This window comes from Daucus carota, chromosome 8, assembly GCF_001625215.2.
Source record: "Daucus carota subsp. sativus chromosome 8, DH1 v3.0, whole genome shotgun sequence".
Taxonomy (NCBI): domain Eukaryota; kingdom Viridiplantae; phylum Streptophyta; class Magnoliopsida; order Apiales; family Apiaceae; genus Daucus; species Daucus carota.
The window spans coordinates 10,488,030-10,509,391 of record NC_030388.2 but is presented as its reverse complement, the minus strand read 5'-3'; the positions used below and the strand labels follow the sequence as shown (position 1 = coordinate 10,509,391).

General features: G+C 39.5%; 2 protein-coding genes across 2 annotated transcripts; both read right to left on the bottom strand.

Moving 5' to 3' along the window:
• Positions 1–222: 222 nt before the first annotated feature.
• On the bottom strand, positions 223–4,340 carry LOC108203469 (uncharacterized). The gene is made up of 3 exons (XM_017372413.2): positions 3,393–4,340; positions 2,552–3,285; positions 223–2,350 (listed from the first exon to the last, which is right to left on the bottom strand). The coding sequence occupies exons 1-3, from the start codon at positions 4,338–4,340 to the stop codon at positions 223–225; spliced, it is 3,810 nt and encodes a 1,269-aa protein (XP_017227902.2).
• A 244-nt stretch (positions 4,341–4,584) lies between these two features.
• Positions 4,585–5,514, bottom strand: LOC135148461 (uncharacterized). Its single transcript, XM_064083688.1, has one exon. The coding sequence runs from the start codon at positions 5,512–5,514 to the stop codon at positions 4,585–4,587; it is 930 nt and encodes a 309-aa protein (XP_063939758.1).
• Positions 5,515–21,362: the final 15,848 nt, after the last annotated feature.

Below are 21,362 nucleotides of genomic sequence, written 5' to 3'. Positions count from 1 at the left end.
ACCCCCCAAGGCTTGGGAGTAATTTTATTGGTTCCAAAGCTCATGCTTGAATACTTTAAACAGGAAACTAAAACAAACAGGAAAACATAAACAGCTACCTCCCCTCTTGCGAGTCGATCCTTCACCATGCCTCGTTAAAACCTTCCTAGGTAAAACCCAGTGGGAAAAACCCTAGTGAAGGAAAAAGAGTACATGAGTCGGATGACGAGGGTGTCTTCCAGCTTACTGATAATACTTCTTGAGGTGCTCGGCATTCCATGCTCGGGGGATATCTCTCCCTTCTAGGTCTGCCAGATAATATGTTCTAGAAAACAGCACCACTCTCACCTTGTACGGTCCTTCCCAATTAGCTCCGAAGACTCCATGGCTCGCTACCTTGGTGTTTGGCATGACTCTTCGTAGAACTAGATCGCCTACCTGGAATGGCCTAGCCTTGACTTTGGTGTTATAATGCCTCGCCACTCTTTGCTGGTATGATGCAATCCTTAGCTGGGCTCCTGATTTGGTTTCTTCGAGCATATCCAGGTGTAGACGGTGGTTGACCTCGTTCACTTCTGGGTTGAAATTATCTCTTCTGAATGATCCGGCTCCTAGCTCTACAGTTATCATAGCTTCACATCCATAGGTAAGGTTGAAAGGTGACTCTTCGGTAGTTGTTCTAGGAGTCATGTTGTAGGACCAAAGCACATTGGGCAGTTCTTCAGGCCAATTGCCTTTCTTGTCTTCGAGCTTCGCCTTCAGAGTATGCTTTATGATCATGTTAACTGCTTCTGTCTGACCATTCGACTGTGGGTGGCTGACAGCCGAGAAACCTTTCTTGATTCCTAGGTTGTCACATAACTCCCTCATCTCTTTGCAGTCGAACTGTTTTCCGTTGTCGGAGATCAATTTATATGGAATGCCGAAGCGGCACACTATAGCCCTATACACAAATTCGACCAACTTCTTTGCTGTGATAGTTGCTAATGGCTCTGCTTCTGTCCACTTTGTGAAATAATCAACCGCCACCACTGCATACTTGACACCTTCTTTGCCTTTTGGTAGCTCGCCAATCAGGTATATTCCCCACATAGCAAAGGGCCATGGGCTCATCAACGATGTAAGCGGAGCTGCAGGACTGTTGACGTAGTTGGCGATCCTCTGACACTTATCGCAGGCCTTAGCAAATTTCAGTGCGTCCTCCTTTAGCGTAGGCCAGTAGTACCCTTGCCGAAGTATCTTTTGGGCCAACGAGCTACCCCCCGAGTGGTTACCGCATATTCCCTCATGTACTTCTCTCAGGATGTAGTTACATTCATCGCCTCCGATGCACTTCAGTAGAGGCTGGTTGAAGCCTCGCTTGTAGAGCGACCCCTTATAATCAACATAACTGGCCGCCTTATAGCGTAGCTTTCTTGCCTCCGTCTTGTCTTCTGGAAGAGTTCCATTCTTAATATAAGACCAGATCGGGGTCATCCATGTGTCAACAGCCTCTTCGGTTTCGATCTGATGTACCTCAGCCTCGGGCACGCTAGGGTGATCAAGTAACTCAAGAGGGATCATTCCTAAAACTCCAGGATCTTTCTGAGACGCGGCCTTGGCCAGGGAGTCAGCTTCGGCGTTACTTTCTCTCGGGATTTTTTCGAGTCTAACCGTCTTGAAACTTTCAATCAGCCTTCGGACTAGGTTCATGTAAAGCTCTGTTATGTATGCCTTTACCTGGTACCCCCCATTGACCTGGTAGACTACCAACATCGAGTCGCTGTGGATTGCGATTCTTTGCACGCCGAGCTCTTTTGCTAATCTCAATCCAGCAATCAAGGCTTCATATTCAGCATCGTTATTGGTGGCAGGGAAGCCAAGATGTATGGCGTTTTTGAACTTCCTTCCTTCGGGGCTGGTAAGTAAGATGCCCGCACCGGCGCCATCCTGATTAACTGCCCCATCAACATTCATCACCCACCATGGGTAGGAAGCCTCCTCTTCTTCTCCGGTCTTAACTTCTACCTCGCTACTTGGTATCTCATCCACCAGCACGGGGTCGTTTGGAAACTCTAATATGAAGTCGGCCAACGCCTGGCCTTTGATGGCACTTCTAGGCTTATACTCAATATCGAATTGTCCCAACTCAACCGCCCATTTCAACATCCTTCCTGAAGCCTCAGGTTTGTACAGAACTTGGCGTAACGGGTAGGATGTTCGTACATCGATTCTATGAGCCTGGAAGTATGGTCTAAGTTTCCTTGCTGCCAGGAGTAAAGCGAACACCAGCCTTTCCATATTCGTGTATCTAGTCTCAGCATCGAGCAGCCTTTTGCTCACATAATACACAGGCAGTTGCAAGTTTCCCTCTTCTCTAACAAGAACAGCACTAATAGCATAATCAGAAACAACCAAGTAAAGGATAAGTGTCTAGCCTTCGAGGGGTTTGGCGAGCATGGGAGGTGTGGCAAGATGATTCTTCAAACTCTGGAAAGCTGCCTCGCATTCGGTCGTCCACCTGAAATCTTTCCCAACTCCCTTGATGACTTTGAAAAATTCTTGGCATCTATCTATTGACTTGGAGACGAACCTGTTGAGCGCGGCTATCCTTCCTGTAAGACTTTGGACCTCCTTCACAGTGCTGGGCGATCTCATGTCGAGCAAGGCTTGTATCTTTGCTGGGTTAGCCTCTATACCTCTGTGATTTACCATAAATCCCAAAAACTTTCCCGACTCCACGCCAAAGACACACTTCTGTGGGTTGAGTTTCATGTTAAACTTCCTGAGTATCGAAAACATCTCGGAAAGGTGTTTGATGTGGTCTGGGGCTTTCTTAGACTTCACAAGCATATCATCAACGTAGACCTCCATCGTCTTTCCTATCAAGTCTTTAAACATCATATTCACCAGTCTTTGATAAGTAGCACCAGCATTCAGAATTCCGAAAGGCATTCCAACGTAGCAGTAGAGACCACGGTCCGTGATGAAAGAGGTGTGTTCCTGGTCTGGCTCATACATTGGGATCTGATTGTAGCCGGAGTAGGCATCCATGAAGTTTAATAGGGCGTGGCCAGCAATAGCGTCAACTAGTTGATCAATCCTAGGAAGAGGAAAGCTGTCTTTTGGACATGCCTTATTCAGATCTGTGAAATCGATACATACTCTCCATTTTCCATTGGCCTTCTTCACCAGCACTGGGTTCGCCAGCCATTCCGGATAATAAGCTTCTTTAACCAAACCAACCTTCTGAAGTCTATCGACCTCCGCTTTTAGTGCTTCTGCTCGTTCACCGCTGATGGGTCTGCGCTTTTGTCTGATACCTTTCTTCCTCGGATCAATGTTCAAGCGGTGACATATAATGTTCGGATCAATCCTGTCATATCAGCATGGCTCCAGGCGAATACATCAAGATTGCTTTTCAAAAAGTCTACCATCTTCTTCCTCATTAGATTGTCAAGACGAATACCAATGAATAAGACCTTCGTAGCATCATTCTCATCAACCAGGATCCCAACTGTGTCCTCGGCCGGTCCTACCTTCTGCAGTGTTTCTGGTAGTCTGGGGTCAAGATCGACATCTCTTAGATCGTCATCATCAACCTTCGGGTGAACTGTGTCAGCAGACTTCGAACTTTCACCTTCAAACGGGGGAAGCCTTGGGTAATCTGATGGGTGTAATGCTGGATCATCAATAACCATCTTTCCCTTTCTCGCCCGCATCAGCTTCTGTTCTTCTGTTTCATCTTCGCTGGCTTCTTCGACTAATCCTTCGATGACTGTGTCAGATGGCACAGGCGGAGGTCCTTCGATCTGCAATATGGTCTGGCTGGGGAGTGTTGTTTCCGCCTCCTTCCATTCTAACCTCTTCTGCTTTTCTTCTTCCCATCTAATTTGTTGTGAGTTCTCTTCCTCGGGGAACTGTACTGTATAGATCATATTGGTGGAGGCTTTGGTGAACCTGAGTGGTCTAAAGGATCTCTTTGTCTCCTCCGCATTCTCTTCTTTGAAGTCGAGCATCTCTTCGTCAGGATCAATATCAGCTTTGAACTTCGAGGCTGTCTTTATGGTACGGTTATAACAATCCCTAGAGTCATATTGACAACCTTTGATGCAACCTACCCCCCTGGGAGTTGGGAACTTCATAGACAGATGATATATGGAGGCTACAACTCTCATGTCCTTCAAAATAGGTCTCCCGATTAAAGCATTATAGTAGGCTGGGGCTTCTACGATCATAAACTCAGCCACTTGGGTAGCGGAGACCGGATCCTCTCCGAGCGTCACTGGTAGCCTTATAGTCCCTTTAACTCTGACTGCATCCCCCGTTAAACCGTATAGATAAGTCGTCTTTCGAGCCATATCCTTGTCTAGTAAACCCATCTTCTGGAAAGTGGAGTAGTACAATAGGTTCACGGAGCTGCCATTGTCCACGAACACCCTATGAACGTTCCTTGATCCAATCCTTACATTTGCGACCAGAGCATCAGCGTGGGGGTGATGGACCCATCAAGCATCTTCCTCTGAAAATATGATCTGAGTATCCTCTCCCTTGAACAACTTAGGTGGTCTCTCCGAAAGACGAAAGACATTAGTGAGAGGGGGTTGTCTAGCTTCTTTGGCATACCTATCCATTGCACTCCTGTTGTCTCCTCCCACTTGATGCAGGTACTTCAGACTCGGCTTCGGGTACTAAAGTGATGATGGGAGTATCCTTATGCTTTCTCACCTCTCTAACAACCCAATCCGTTAGCTTACCATTCCTGATCAACTGTTCAATCTCTTCCTTAAGTTGGCGACACTCGTGGGTATCATGACCATGTGATTCGTGGTAGGCACAGAACTTCTTCTTATCTTTGACTTGAGTAGAGGTCAGTGGGTTTGGTTTCTTAAAGATCCCTGATTTCTTGTTCACCTCGAATATATGTTCAATAGATGCAACCAAGGGAGTGTAATGATCGATATCTGACCTTCTTCTTATGGGGCTAGGTTGGCGTGGTGGGCTGTTCCGTTCTTCCGAGACAGGTCTGACATCAAGGGCGTTGACAGTATTCTTTTTCTCCATCCTAGGACTAGGCGTCCTATCTCTCTTCCTTTGCCTAGATGTCCTTGATGAACTGGCGTCATGTCTGGTAATACTTGCGAGAGCCTCTTCCTCCCTTTTATATGGTTCCGCCAAGAGATACAGGGCTGCTAGTGTAGGTGGCTCTTTCCTCTGAAGTGCCTTCCAAAAGTCCGTGCCTACTCTTACTCCCGCTATCAAGAAATTCTTAACGGTCTCGTCGGTTGCTCCCCTTACCTGTGGGACTTCAGCGTTGAACCTTCGGAAATAGGCTTGAAGTGTCTCTCCTTCCTTCTGTCTGATATTGGCTAAAGTGGTAACAGGTGGGGCATAATGGATTGATGATTGAAACTGAGTGAGGAACATCCTACGCATCTGCTCCCATGACCCAATGCTACCCGGTCCGATCTTCTGAAACCATTGGTGGGCGTTTCCCCTAAAAGTTGAAGCTAAAAGTCGGCACTTGGTCAGATCAGATACCTGGTGTAACTCCATCTCCGTTGTAAAGCGCCCAATGTACTCTGCCGGGTCCGTTGTTCCATTATACCTTAGATCTCTTGTGCCTCGGAAGGTTGCCGGTAGGGGGGATTGTCGTACCGCGGTGGAGAAGGGAGAGGCTGCTTCCTCTGAAACCGTGTGTCATTGCACACCAAATTGTACCAACAATCCTTTCAGAGCGTCGACAGATACACCATCTAGTCCTGGAATCATTACCGGATTTCCTTGTGGAGGAGGAAGGTTTCCTTGCGGAGGAGGAAGGTTTCCTTGTGGAGGAGGAGGAAGGTTTCCTTGCGGAGTTGGGCCTCGGTTATTGGTAGGCGTCGGGCGTCTGTAAGACTGAGATGTTGAGCTACGGTACATCGGAGGCGTCGGGCGACGATGATGACGAGGCGAGGGTCGTAGATAATCCTGTCGGTAGTCCTGAGACGAGTCCTGACGATAGCCTGAATGATAATAACGAGAGAAGCCTTGGCGATAGCTTCGATCTCTGGGAGGTGAAAGGGGGCGATTCTGCCTGTAAGAGTGATTCTTTTCCGGGGTCTCCCGCTGATAATAAGGCTTTCTCCTTCCCTCATAAACCACTAATTATTTCTCCTTGTTGATTCCTTCGCCCCCAGAGGAGCGTTTTTCCTCAGTGGTGGTTCCAAGGACTTTCTTACTACCTTCGATCGGTGGTGGGGGATGGTCTTTGGCTTCACTTTTGACGGTTACGAGTCGATGTTGCTGTCTGATACTACGGATATCCCGGGCAAGTTCTTCTTCGTACTTTCTATTGGCCTCCCGACGTTGCTCTTCGGTTACGGATTTGTCGATGTATTGGGATATCACGATTTTTGCTTGGCCTTTGTCTTCAGGGGGACGTCGCGTCCCGGGAGTATCGTAATGCAAGTTCTAGGGTTTTATAGTGCGAAACCTATCATCAGCCTTCTTGTGTGATTCTGGTGGTTTCGTTATGGGTTCTTTTCCCTGGCGATGTGTCCCATGGGAGGACCTTCCCTTGCTCTTATCTCCTCCAGTGTGGTGACGACGATTCTGTTCGTGTGGCTTCCCGGTGTCTCTTGGCAACGACCGTACCACTTCTTCCATGGAGTCCATGCGGCCGGAGACAGCTTTCATGGTATTGGTGAAGGCGGTGAAGGTGTCGAAGGTTTGGGTGTTGGACATCATGATGGGTGCCTGTATGGTCGTCAAGGGAGTATTGAATAGGGATTGTTGATTGTCGGACGGTGGCGGTGGTGGCGCATCAGTAATCTCGATGACAGTTGGGTCCACCCTAGCCTTCTGGTTCTGATCCATAGCGTCGTTCTTCATATCCTGAGACATCCTTCCTCCAATAGATGTCAAAAAGCCCCTCCTTCTAGCGCCAATTATTAACGGAGGAATCTGGTGATAACAAGATTCGGGGAGGGTTGCTGGAACTTGTGGTGGATGATGACGGCGGACGACGGAGTATGGGTGGTGATTTTGGGTTTGGCTGAGATCGTTCAGGGAATCAGGGTTTTCTCACAAGATCGAAGGAGTATTCGCTCTTGCAAGGGTTGTGACTTATCCCCAAACGATGTGCCTACGTACCCTATTTATAGGGATCAAGCCAGACGTAGTTCTTGGGGAACAAGTAACCTAATCAGAATAGGTTTCTCATTCCTTGGTTCCAGCGATGGGCCACCGCCTTAGATCAGATGGATATGGGCTTCTGGAGCCCAGCTTCTTCCAAGGAGCACGGAACTAGGTGGGCTGACCAGCACTAGCCCATGTGGACCTCCCTGGACTCAACTGTATGGGCTAGCCCCCCGTCCTCTCTTAGGGCGAGGCTGATGGTGGGCCTGGGCCCAAGATAAAACAATAATAACTAGGCCTGAGGACCAGGCGCATTTGGCCCTTTCCACATTGGGCGAGGAAGGTAAGCACTGGGCGAGGTCCTTCAACAATGAGCGAGGACTCCTTGAAGACTTGGGCCGCTAGTCACTGGGCCGCGAGGTCTAACACATGCCTAGGACGAGGGTCCATAATGGACGAGGACCCTTACTGGGCGAGGACTGTTCTGCTGACCTGGGTCCATCTGTTACTGGTCCTCACTTCCCGGGCCGCATAGATGGCGAGGTCCATATAATGGGCGAGGAAAATCTCGGAGATTGGTGCTTTCCGTGACTTGAGGCGAGGTCTACGCAATCATCCGCCGAGTTGATATTTGGCCATAACACCCGACGAAATTACTTAATTGCAGTGTTGTGAAAAATGGGTATCGGACTTAATCGGTGAAGTCATGGAACAATAATTATTGGAGATTAATTAGATTGATCAAGAATTAATCGGATGATTAATAAAATAATCAGATATTTAATCAGTTCGACGAGTTACGGAATATGAATTAATCGGTGATTAATTATGATTAATTACCGACTTTTAGAACTGTGCTTAATTGTATTAGATTAAGAAAGATACGGGTGCTGAGAAACTTCCTAACAACTTAAGCATGACCAAAACATATACTGAGGTTCTATATTAATTTCTATTGCACCGTGTTTTTTTTTTGGACAGGCTTGGATGATTAAGTTGTTCAATAATGTTTGTGCCTTCCAAGTTGTGTCTTTACCTCCACCAAACAGCAAGTGTGCTTCACTCTTCCGTTACTCGGTTTTATTTTGCTCAATCATGGTTAAGCTATACATTTTCAGAACTTTGAAGGTTAATTTATCGACTTTTTTTCTTTAGTTGTCGTGGTGTTCAAAGAGGTAAACTTGGATGGTTTCTATAAATTTAAGCCAAACAACATTGATGAGCTTCAACTTACCGAAAATGATAATACACAAAACATGTGACGGACCCAGAATACTAATTAGCGGAAATATGCATAATATTGATTAAACAGTGAGGTACTACAATTAATTAGAATAATAGAGCTACAACCCTAAACCACATCCCCGGATCCACATGTAAGAGTTTGAACAACATCTAAACATCTTTTAATATTATAAACCAAAATATCCTAAGTCAAAATATCTTAAGTCAATTACATCTACCAAGTTTAAAACCCAAAAGTTTTTAAACATTAGGGAACTACTAGTTCCCTACCCTCCAACATCCTGCTATAGGCATACCCCGAGTTCCCACAAGTCTTACGCGCGGTTTGCTTGAAACGAGCCATCTTTGGGTTTAACTGAAGGGTTAGAATCAACAACAATATTAATGAGCAAAAAGCACTACACCATAGATTGCTTATAGCAACGCTGAGAAAATATTGCTTTAAGTGCTATATTTGTTACAACAGAGTCTATGGCAACAAATATGCAAAATTTTGGCGTTGCATCTGACCGCGTTGCAATTGGTCAATTTAGCAACGAATATAGCATCATATAGCAACAGAGTTAGTTCATTGCAATAAATCGATTTGTCAACAATTTTTTGCCTACAGCAACGTCTAAATAGTATTACATTAGCTTAAATTTGTATCTTTTTAATGACTTTAAAGCAACAATATTAGATCAATAGCAATGATTTTGACCAAGATATTGCAATAATATCGACCATATTGCAATACTTTTATAACTTTTTAGCAACATAATTCGATGAAATAGCAACATTTTTTTTTAAAAAAAAACAAAAACTCTTCCTGTAAACATGATAATCTAGGCATATATGCCACAAATCCAAACATCATTTCACAAATCCAAACATCAAATATCCAATAATCCAAAAGAGGTACAATAATCGTCATACAAACCAATCGAAATCCAAGTCAAAATAAATGAGAAAGTGACATACACAAATTAGCCTAATAGAAGTTACAAGAGTTTTCATCCTATCTTCTGGTTTCTTCCTAGATTTCTCCACCAGCGAAACTCGTTGAAAAGTGGTCGGAGATTTTGTATAGCAGTGATATCACTTGCTTATCTTTTTCCAGTCGAGAGAGAACGGATGCTGTTAGGTCCAAAGTATCGTAGAAGGGGGGGTTGAATACGATACTCACTACAATTTAAAATTCTTTCGAATCTTGCGGATAAATAAATTGCAGTCCTGTAATGGGTTTCGTGTTCCGGATATATATCGGGTCGGTTTCTGAGGATATGAAAATATTAAACCAACACACAATATTTTCCAAGGTATATCTGTATATTGATAAATACCTCGAAGGTGCTACAAATCCAAACCCGAAGGTTGGCTACAATGACCACTCCTCTAAATATTACAAGCCCTATCCACTACAAATATTTATGGTACAAAACTAGGCTAGGGTGTGTGTATATTTGAGAGAGTTTGTGCATAGCACTTGGCCATCCATCCCGAAGGATGATGATAATTGTGAGAACCACAATCACATATTTATAGGCTTTCATAAACTAATCATGGTTAACGAGTTCGTCCTGGACGACTTGAGTTCGTCCTGGACGGATTCGATTTAACAAAATAAATCTAACTCCAAGAAACTCCATATTGAATGTGCTCCCTTGTTCTCTCTCATCTCTTGGGGACGAACTTTGACTTGGTCAAAGTTTGCTCCTCAAGAGTGTGGATACTCCATTGTGATGTACTTAGAAAATTATCTAAGTGAGGAAGAGCCTTTGACTTTTGGTCAAATGTTGCTCCTCACATAGCTTCCTTGTTCTCTCTCATCACTTGGGGACGAACTTTGACTTGGTCAAAGTTTGCTCCTCAAGAGTGCATTGTCTTCACTTGTGATGATACTTAGAGAATTTTCTAAGTGAGGAAGAGCTGTTGACTTCGGTCAAATGTTGCTCCTCATATAGCTTCCACCATAGTGTCTTTTGACTTAGTCAAAAGTTGCTCCACCATTGTAAAAGCTTTCCTTGTTATCACTCCTTTGACTGAGATTGACTTGAGTTTGCTCCTCTCCCAACTTAGCCAAATTAGCTCAAATCTTGAGTTGGCACAAATCATATATTATATATATTATATTATATTCATAATATTATATAAATATATGTATAAATAAAGATATACATATAAATATATATAATTAATATTTATATAAACATATAGTAATATATATATATACATATATTTAAATATATTCTCATATATTTAAATATATATAATATACATATAATTATATGTAAATATAAATATTAATATATATATATAGAATATATATAATTACCTATACATATAAATATACATATATTTATGCACATAATATAATATATGTATATACACTTAAATATATAAATGTTTATGTAAAATATAAATACATATACTATATACATATATATTTATTTAAATATATATACATATAAATATACATATACATATGTTTAAAAACATATACATATATATTATATATATTATATTTAATTAAATATACATATATACATATATAATTATATTTGTACATATACAAATATATAAGTGCACACATATATAAAATGTCACTTCCTGATATGGCTTTATGTGGAAGCTTTGACATATGGCATTTGAGCAGTAAGCTTTGGCATAGCTGACATTTGGCTTGGCTTGGCTTTGGAACAAATGACTTGATATGACTGGATCAATTCTTCGATCGATAAATACTTTGCAAAGCTCCGTACGTGCTGACGCTTAGTGCACTGGTCTGGTTCACAAGCGACTAACACTGAAGTTAAACATTGTACCGTCTTTGTCAGCAAACATTGATCAGTCGGTTCCGGGTTAGTTTATGCTTCAGTTTGTTGATTATAAATAACCAACCAAGATATATAGAAATATCTTGCTTCAAGAGTTGCACTGAAATCTTTCGAGTACTTGGACAACATCTTCATTGCTTCCGCAATCTTGAATACTTCAATCTTTATTCTTCACTGAGGCATGAACATATTAATGAACTTCTTCCAGTGAACTTATTCCTTCAAGACTGTAGATGGCTTCTTCAACCTTTGTCTTCGTATCTTCCAATTCCGGTGCAGGCGTAGTGTTATTTACTTGTCCCGTTCTATTGTTGAGTTATCATCCCTTTGTAACAGATAGGGTTGTCTTTACATTTAGACTTACAATCTCCCCCTATTTGTTTGTTAATCATAACAAGCAAATCCTCTGGAGGATAACTCAACTAACACTAGAAAAAGTAAAGTCCTGGACTAGTAAATAATGCTACAAAGTTTCTGGATCATATAATACATTTCCAGATTTCATTAATAGAAACAACAGATGTGCATATCACCTGTATTTCCTTGGTTCTTGCTTACCTGCCAGATAATCCTCATAGTCTGTCTTGAAGAGAATTCAAAACATTCCATTATGCAAAGAACAATCAGCAGCTTCATTGAATTCTTCAGTGGTAATGAATAAGTTCTTGTCTACCACTTACTGAAGAATAATTGTATCACCTTATACTTCTCCTCCCGTTACCTTGATCAGGTTCCCCTTAGTGATAAGTAGCTATCTTCCTTAGATGAAAGATCAATCCTCCTCCTTAGTTGAAAGATAAATCTCCCCTCAGCAGTACACCACTAAAGAGTAGTTTACTCCCCCTTAGTTGTAGACGGCAGAAGAAAGCTAACTTACTTTTTCTTCCCCCTTTCATATATTCTCCCCCTAAATATATTCTCCCCCTTAGTTGTGGAATCCTCCGAGGATATGTGGTATCAAATAGGTCAAGGAACGTGTACAATACTTCCTGTACCAAAAGATAATCTCCCCATAGAGAACTAAACAACGCTAAAGCTGGGGTCGAAGAAAGAGTTCAGAAGAAGGGTTTACTTTGATTGGGTTGGTCCCTATGCTGAAAGAATAGGTTCCAAACGGAAAAGTAAGGAATAAAAACTGACATTCCAGTAACAACATCCACTTTGTCTTTAGGTATAAATTTGGTAATTAGTGGGTGTCTCACTAAAATGTTCTGCAGGTGTATCACTCAACACTCAGTTTTCTCTCGGTTTTTGGGTAAGGGTGTCACTCACGAGTTCTGTAAGTGTATCCCTCCACACAAATACTGAGCTTCCAAAATGCTGAGTACCTGCAAGAAAATCACCTTAGCCACCCTTAAAGGGGGTCACCGGTGGTGCAATGGGAGTTCGTAATTCCCAGTCCCTGCAGACTCATCAGATAAATCCGAATCATGGTCCACAAGTTGCCAACCACTAGGTGGCTTATCCAAATAAGGATCCAGAGTTGTTTGCTCTGGGAGGTTAGACAAAGGCTTAATTATGGCAAAGGCCTAAGTCCTCCTCAATGTCTGTGAAGACACTTGATTCAAGAGAATCATCAACCATAAGTTCACACCGTGAAATGGAATGAACCGTAGTTGCTTCCGTCAATTCTTTCAACAACATGTGAGTTTTCGATACTAAATATTATAATATGTACCTCACAAGTGTTTCACTCTTCTCAATTTCCTATGTGTTTGCACTCACTCATGCTCACATATTTCTCATTCTGATATCTCACTGGTTCTTCTCAGAATCTCACCAAGTGTTTAACTCTCAGTGTTTGGCTCACAGTGTTTCTCTCAGCACTCAAAGTATGGTCTTCTGTACCTGCATGAGAAAATCACCATAGCCCCTTCAAGAGAGGTCACTGGCGGTGCAATGGGGTTTCGTAAATCCCCGATCCTCAACTGACTCATCAATAAATTGACTCATAGTCAGAGAGTTGCCGATCTCCTATAAATAGGAAATCCATTCCGATTGGATCCAGATCTGTTCTTATCTGGGGAGGGAGACGAGAATCCTGAAGATTTGGCAATTGAGATCCTCGTTTCCTCCTTACACCTGTAAAGGCATCAACCATCTTATCTACCGTAAAATGGTAAATGAAGAAGTTGCTTCTGGAACAAAACCTTTAACCTTACTGTGCACTCTCTTGTATTGTGTCCATAAGATTTTTGTTTAGGCTCTTCATCAGAGTGGTTACTGATGATGTGCTTGACTCAATACAAGATGCTCTGGCTGACGAGCGAATTTCAATGGACTCATCCTGTTGAGAGAATGATTCCAGAGACTGTTTTATTGCCTTTTCAGCTCTATATTCTTTTGGGAGAATACAGATGAGCAACAGTTACCTCAAGTTTGAAAACACCTTTTCTCCTTGAGAGGTAGAGCTGTGGGTACACTATCCCTCACATCCTTATTTGCTGCAACGAGTACAGTTTCTCCCTTATTGACCTCTAGTCTAATAAGTTCCTTATTACTCCAGGGGAAAAGTCGGGATGTGTTCTGAATTTGGTTTTATAGTCTGGGATAAAGATTGTTGGTTTTCAACCTTATGACTATCTAGGAAAGCCAAGAAGCTGATTAAGTTCCGAAGAACAGAAAGAGATATAAATGCATTTTAGAAAATCTATGATTTTGAATGAAAGCAATTGCATTTAATCTTTTGAGGAAAAATGAATCAGTTGTGATTGTAAAAATGATTTGCATAAAGAATGACAATCACAACCGATGAAAGAATCAAAGTTTTCCATTAAAAACTGGTTTGAGTACAAGAGTCTGAATCTATGCATAAAAGGTTTAAATGAACTTGTCTTTGAAAAAGACACAGACTCCTGTTTCTCACTACAATTTTAAAAAGGAAACAAGAAAATTTATGCGCTACAGTGTATAAAGCACTCGCCACACTAATTAGTGAAAAGGCCTCATACTAGCACATCGTCAAAATAGACGCTGCAAGTGACAAAGATCACCAAGTACACAAATACAAGATAATCAATGTCTCGTCCTATGACGCTACATGTATAGATGCAAAGTATTCTAAGAAATATTTATGAAATAGAGTAGAGGATACCAATTGTTGAAATCAAATGATAAGAAAATTTCTTTGAAGAAACTCACCACTCCAGAACATAAATATGAGACAGAATAAAGATTATGTTGTCTCCCTTCTACTCAGAATATTAAACACCTAAAATATATTAGCACCAGTGGTTTTAAGAAATATGCAACAATATTTCACCAGTGCCAATACATCACAATCAATTCACAAATAAAACATCAATAAAGCATCAAAAATAGATACCAATTAAATATTTCAAAAATGAATTAATCATGCTTCTATTATTCTATCAAAGTCAATCATGAAACAAATAGGAATATAATTGTCATGGATCACAATTTAACTAAGATAAAATAATAATTACCTACGCAATATCATATAATTATCAGATCAGCATATAACAACTAAAATCATGACAATCATACAAAGATATTCGCAAGCCCGAGGGAAAGTTGAAGAAAAGTTCACGAGTCTTATATAAATAATCATTAAACACAAGTGAACTCACACAACTCCTCGCAGAAAATATTAACAATTAATATTAGTGATCTACATATAAGCATCCAAAATATCACTAACAATAAAAGTATCACAACTATATGCAGTTAGACATGAAATAAAATATCAATTAATAAATCATCAAATATCCAACACAAATAGTTATGCTTTAAGTATATACACTAATATAAATGGATTCATCCTAGAGAGAATCTAAGTAACTCCACAAATACTAGTATATCATGACTAAATTCTAACTAGATTCTAACCACATTCCAATTACTGATACAAGTTATAAGTCTAGAAATAGATAAGTCATGCTTCAGATTTTATACCTATAAAAATGAATTCAACCTAGAAAATAATCCTAAGTATGTTCACAAATATAGATACATCACGACTAGATTATGATAAATTTCTCTACTAGATACCAATTGTTAAAGAGGTGTAGATCAAGAAAAAATTAACATAATTAAGTCAGCTTCATGTCATCTCTAATCATTTAAATCATGAACAAGTAAGTCACTTAATTGTCATGCACCATAATTTAAATAATTTGAAATAACAAACACTCATGCTAAAACATATAATCACCATCTAATCATGCAAAGCAATAAACATGGCAATCACATATAATAGCAAAAAGCACGAGGTACTGGATTTTAAATAAATTCACAAGTCATATGTATAGACAATTTAATACTCATGAATTCATTCAAGAAATACGATAGACATGCTCATGAAAGAAGTAATACCTTATAGAAAATATAGTATGTGATCTACTTGCAGTTAAGTAAAGTGATGAGTTGAATACCTCTGAGACTTGACATTTCAGTTGATGTAACCTTTCTTGTACTGATCAAGTCCAGTGGTTGTTGGCATAAGTCTTGGCAGGTCTAGAATCTTCCAAAATGCGCATATTCAAAAGATCCTTGACTTCCTTTTATTGCCATCATTCTTTAGGCTAACTAGTAGACCATAAAGAATTGCAACTTTCCAACAAACTCATCATATCACTAATCTGCATTCACTTAGCAATTATCTTGCACAAGTGACGTTAGTCCACATATAATATAATCATGGTATCACAGCACAGATAGTTGTATTGTGTGTGCCTTGTATCATGAGAGGTATTAATTTGGATACCAAATATGACTCTAGCAAACAGATATTAAAATAATATGCTAATCAGAAGTCATACCATGTTCGTGACGATCATCAGGTGTTGGATAGCAACCCATAGAGAGCTGGTGAAGAAAGAGAATACAAATTTTGTTGGATCTGCAACTGCAAAGTCCTTGAAATGTTGTATGAAGCTTTATCTTTTAGCTCACTGTAATATCCTGAACCAAAGTCTCGTCAATGGTGCTTTAGTTTAATCATGAAGGTCGTTGAGTCCACTAAGATGTAGAGTCCTGAACTTGAAGATTCTATTTCCATCATCTTCATAACCTTCTCTTTTGAAGTAACTCTAAGCAACCAAATTGGCTTGTCCCTCGTAACAGAGCCAAAAACATCCAGTTGGAATCTGAATACCTGACAAGTACTAAATACTGAATTGTCTTTAATTCAAGGTATCAGAATCCGCACAATCTGCTTTTAAACTGATTGAGATCATTTTTCTGTGCAATCAGTCAATCTGGATCCCTTTAAGAGCTTCTGAATCTTCCCCAAGTTTCACTTCAGATTGAAATCCAAAGATGCAATATCCTTTCACAATAGCTCTCCTAGTCTTCACTTCATCATTCGGAACATTTAAGAACTAGAACCCGGGAATGATATTGACTCCAGACCCTTTGTCTAAGCAGATACGTTCTTGATATGTCCTGTTCATCTTCAATGTGGTGTTGAGTTTGACTAGTGGATCCACCAAATGCTCCCCCTAAGCTGTTGCTGGGATTTTCTTAACAATCCTTATCCTTGCAAAGAGATTCTGCTTGGATTTGAATCATCATAATACCAATGATATCACCTTTAACAGCTTGGAGCAAAGTTTCGTTCAATGTCCTGTCCAGACTTACAATCACCTTCTGTTGATTAATCACAATCACCCTGTAGACTGTAGACTCCATTGAGTAGCCGAGGAAAATATTCTTTGAGCTTCAAATGCAAGACTTGCAAAGAGGCATTTTCCTCCAAACACATACCAAGAGTTAGTGTTTGCTTCTGATTGGCCACTGACAAGAATGGTGTCTTTCTGGATTTATCAATGATCAGGGTTCATCTTGATCAACCTTCATTTGTGACGTCTTGTCCTTCGAACACATACGAACAACACGAAAGAATCTAGAGTAGTCAATGATCTTCGCAAAAAGATATTTGGCTTTGTTGTAGACATGACATTAACTGATCCGTAGAAATCCATACGTATCATCTGAAGCGGCTCAGCAATATTGATCATATCTTTGCTTCTGTGCGATGCTCCTTTGACTTCCCTATTGACATACCTCATAATCTTCATCCATAATGAATTCCAGATGAGGCAGTCCTCTCACCAAATCTCTTCTTACTAAGAAAAAGAGCTCCTTGTTTTGACATACAAGTTTGAGAGCTTCAAGTGCCATAGCTAATACTCATCTGATGAGGCTTCACTATCAAAACAGCTCACTCCATCTTCAGTTGAAGTTCCATATTAGCTACGAGCAATATTCACATCCTTCTTGATTTAAGATAAAACACTATTCCATGAACTGACATAATGTCCTTTGTCAGAGAACCGTTTGATACTAGGAATTTGTGTGCTTTTACTCTTCCAAGAAAGATATGTTTCCATGATGACATTCCAGGAAAACAGGCATGTCCCGCAAGAGAATCTTTGTTGTCATCTTTCAAAGATTATTGACGGAACTGCTCACACGATCACATTTGCTGACAGGGTACTTTTGGTAAATATATGATTTCAGCTACTCAGCAAACAGAGTGCACCAAAAATCATATGGAACATATGTAACCTGCAATCACAAATGGAAAGTGTTCTATGGTCCCCAATCATAACTGGGTCCGGATGGATTAGAGATTTTTCTTTAACAGTGGTAACAACAGAATCAACCTTAACATGCTAATTCTTATTTAGACATTGCCCTAATTTGATTCTCAAACATGCTTTTCTAAAATCAATGCAAGTACACGGACATGCATTCATGACAAGAAAATAAGCAGACATGATGTTGAATACACATGGCAAATAATCAAAGATAAGACAAGAGCAAGGTAGGCAGTTATGCAATTCAGAAGATTCAGTACTCTCTACTTAAACCAATTAACACAAGTGTAACAGGTAGCAAGTAGAATTACAGATATTCAATAATCTTCTAAGAGCATAAGGATTAATCCCAATCCGTTGTTATACAGCATTATACTATCTCTATTACCTAAGTTAGTTTTAGATATAACATGAAGTTCTAAAAGTTCTACTAACATAAGGTAGACATTCCATCATAGAACAAATAAATTCCTTAACAAACAATTCAGATAAATAAGCAAATCTAGTTGTACTAGGGAATTTGAAACTAAGTGTTTTAACAAAGTTATATATGCTAGGATCATAACCCATAAAACTAAGAGTCGTGTTCCAAAGGAAAGCTTCTAATCTCACCATTGCAAATAATCAAATCCTAAATATTCATACACATGTTAAGAATCTGCTAAAGACACATGCACAAGATTATCATCAAGCCTAGTAACTAGAACAGTCATCTAGCATACCAGTTTAACATTTTCTACTGTGATGCTATCATGCTTGTGCTTGTGTGTTAAACAATTCTACTCAGAGATTTATAACATGCTTTGAATATAAAGAAATATGTATTGCATAGTTAGAAAGAATTCGTACCTGAGATGTGCGAGTTGAGTCATCTTCAGAGAATGCTAGGATAGCCAGATAACCATAATCATCCTTCTCATCAGCAACTGATCCAGCTCGCACCTTTCCTAAAATAGCATAAGAACTTGTTGTGATGTTTCTTTCAAAACATCCACTTGAATTTCAGACAAGCCCTATCATCCTTGTTTGTCAAGGCTTCAATATATATAGCAACCCTTCTTTGCTTAAGATACCAAACAATATTGTGTGTACTGACCAACTCAGTTTTCAAACAACCTGTCGAACTGAACCCCGAAGAGTCTCCACTTGAAACCAATGGATTCCATCTGAATCTGACATGACTAAACCTCTCAGATAGTGTTATGCTAATCCTTGAAGTTATGTCCTCACATTCTTCAAAAGTGTTAACTTTCGTCGACTTGAGCTTCCTCAAATTCAGTAGTTACAAACTTTTCTGTTCAATCCTAAGGTTCTGACATAAATGCACGAAACTGATTTGGTGCGGTAGTAACTCGATAATTATATCCTTAAACCTCCACAATTCTCTGTCTTTGATCTCAGCTGGTTCCAGATAGATTTAGCATTGGTACAATTCACTGAGTAATTGTATATCCCTGAATCACTGAGTTAGATTGAAATCCCTTGAAGATTCTTCTGCAAAAACTTCTCTTTTCCTACTACTAGTGGTGCCATTCAAAGTTGACATTCCGAGCCCTGGAAAGATGCTTCATTGTAGATGTAACAAATTCCCATCCTGATCTGGTGATCTGATAATCAAGTCATAGTAATTACTCAGATCAAGGCCTGAAGTACCTTCTTCAAAATTCACTGTCAGTAGTGTCCAATCAGTCTTCAATAGAATCTTCTTCGAATCACAATCAGCTTTGTCGAACATAGAAAACTGCTTCCAATAATCCTTTGAGAAATCAATTGGATTGGGTTATCAATGTACTTCCATTACCGGTTCTGAGAATCTGGTATTTGAAATCCCGGTGTTTGTCTTGTAATCTGTCATCCTGATCTGTCTCAACTAAATGTCAATCTGATTTGTCTTGGAGTAGAATAATTAAAAAGGTTACGGGACACTTGATTATTTAAACTAAGTTTAAATTATAGAGAAAATAAATTTAAAAAAAAGTTTTAAAAGATGAAAGAAAATAAAGTATAAAATAAGCTTAGTCAAATCTATAAAATAAATTTAATTATATTTAAAAAATAAATTCAAATAAATTCATAATAAACTGAAAAGTTTAGAATAAATTTATTTCAAATTCATTTAGTAAATATATTAAAATTTATTGTATAAATCTAATTTTTGAAAATATTCAAGTGTCTCGTCTCCGATTAAATCATAGCTTCCAGAACAAATGAAATAGAACCCTTGAACTTGAACTTATATCCATAATCAGTTAAATCCTCTTAAATTTATATTTTATATTTTAACTTAAATTTAAATCATAAACTATACAAATTTAAATAATAAATTTATAAAAATTTATGATAAGCTTGGTAAAGTCTAAGAGTAAACTTTACAAGTCTAAAATAAATTTAAACAAATTTAATAATTGAATTTGGTAAAGTTTATAAAGTAAATTTAATTAGGTTTATAAAATAAATTTAATTAATTCATAATAAACTCAATTAATAAGTTTAAAATAAATTAAGTCAAATTTATAAAATAAACTTATTAAAATTTAAAGTATAAATTTATAAGTCCTGGTCCAAAGTTCAGTATCCGACGGATAATCCTTGCTTAGGCCTACAGACAAATTCAGCAACACAAACGGGAAGAACATTTCCCCTAATCAAATATCGAAAGCTAGGTTCTTGATTTTCCGTACGATTAGGATCCTGATTTGTATATCAGCCTGCTCTGATGCCAATTGTTAGGTCCAAAGTATCGTAGAAGGGGGGGTTGAATACGATACTCACTACAATTTAAAATTCTTTCGAATCTTGCGGATAAATAAATTGCAGTCCTGTAATGGGTTTCGTGTTCCGGATATATATCGGGTCGGTTTCTGAGGATATGAAAATATTAAACCAACACACAATATTTTCCAAGGTATATCTGTATATTGATAAATACCTCGAAGGTGCTACAAATCCAAACCCGAAGGTTGGCTACAATGACCACTCCTCTAAATATTACAAGCCCTATCCACTACAAATATTTATGGTACAAAACTAGGCTAGGGTGTGTGTATATTTGAGAGAGTTTGTGCATAGCACTTGGCCATCCATCCCGAAGGATGATGATAATTGTGAGAACCACAATCACATATTTATAGGCTTTCATAAACTAATCATGGTTAACGAGTTCGTCCTGGACGACTTGAGTTCGTCCTGGACGGATTCGATTTAACAAAATAAATCTAACTCCAAGAAACTCCATATTGAATGTGCTCCCTTGTTCTCTCTCATCTCTTGGGGACGAACTTTGACTTGGTCAAAGTTTGCTCCTCAAGAGTGTGGATACTCCATTGTGATGTACTTAGAAAATTATCTAAGTGAGGAAGAGCCTTTGACTTTTGGTCAAATGTTGCTCCTCACATAGCTTCCTTGTTCTCTCTCATCACTTGGGGACGAACTTTGACTTGGTCAAAGTTTGCTCCTCAAGAGTGCATTGTCTTCACTTGTGATGATACTTAGAGAATTTTCTAAGTGAGGAAGAGCTGTTGACTTCGGTCAAATGTTGCTCCTCATATAGCTTCCACCATAGTGTCTTTTGACTTAGTCAAAAGTTGCTCCACCATTGTAAAAGCTTTCCTTGTTATCACTCCTTTGACTGAGATTGACTTGAGTTTGCTCCTCTCCCAAC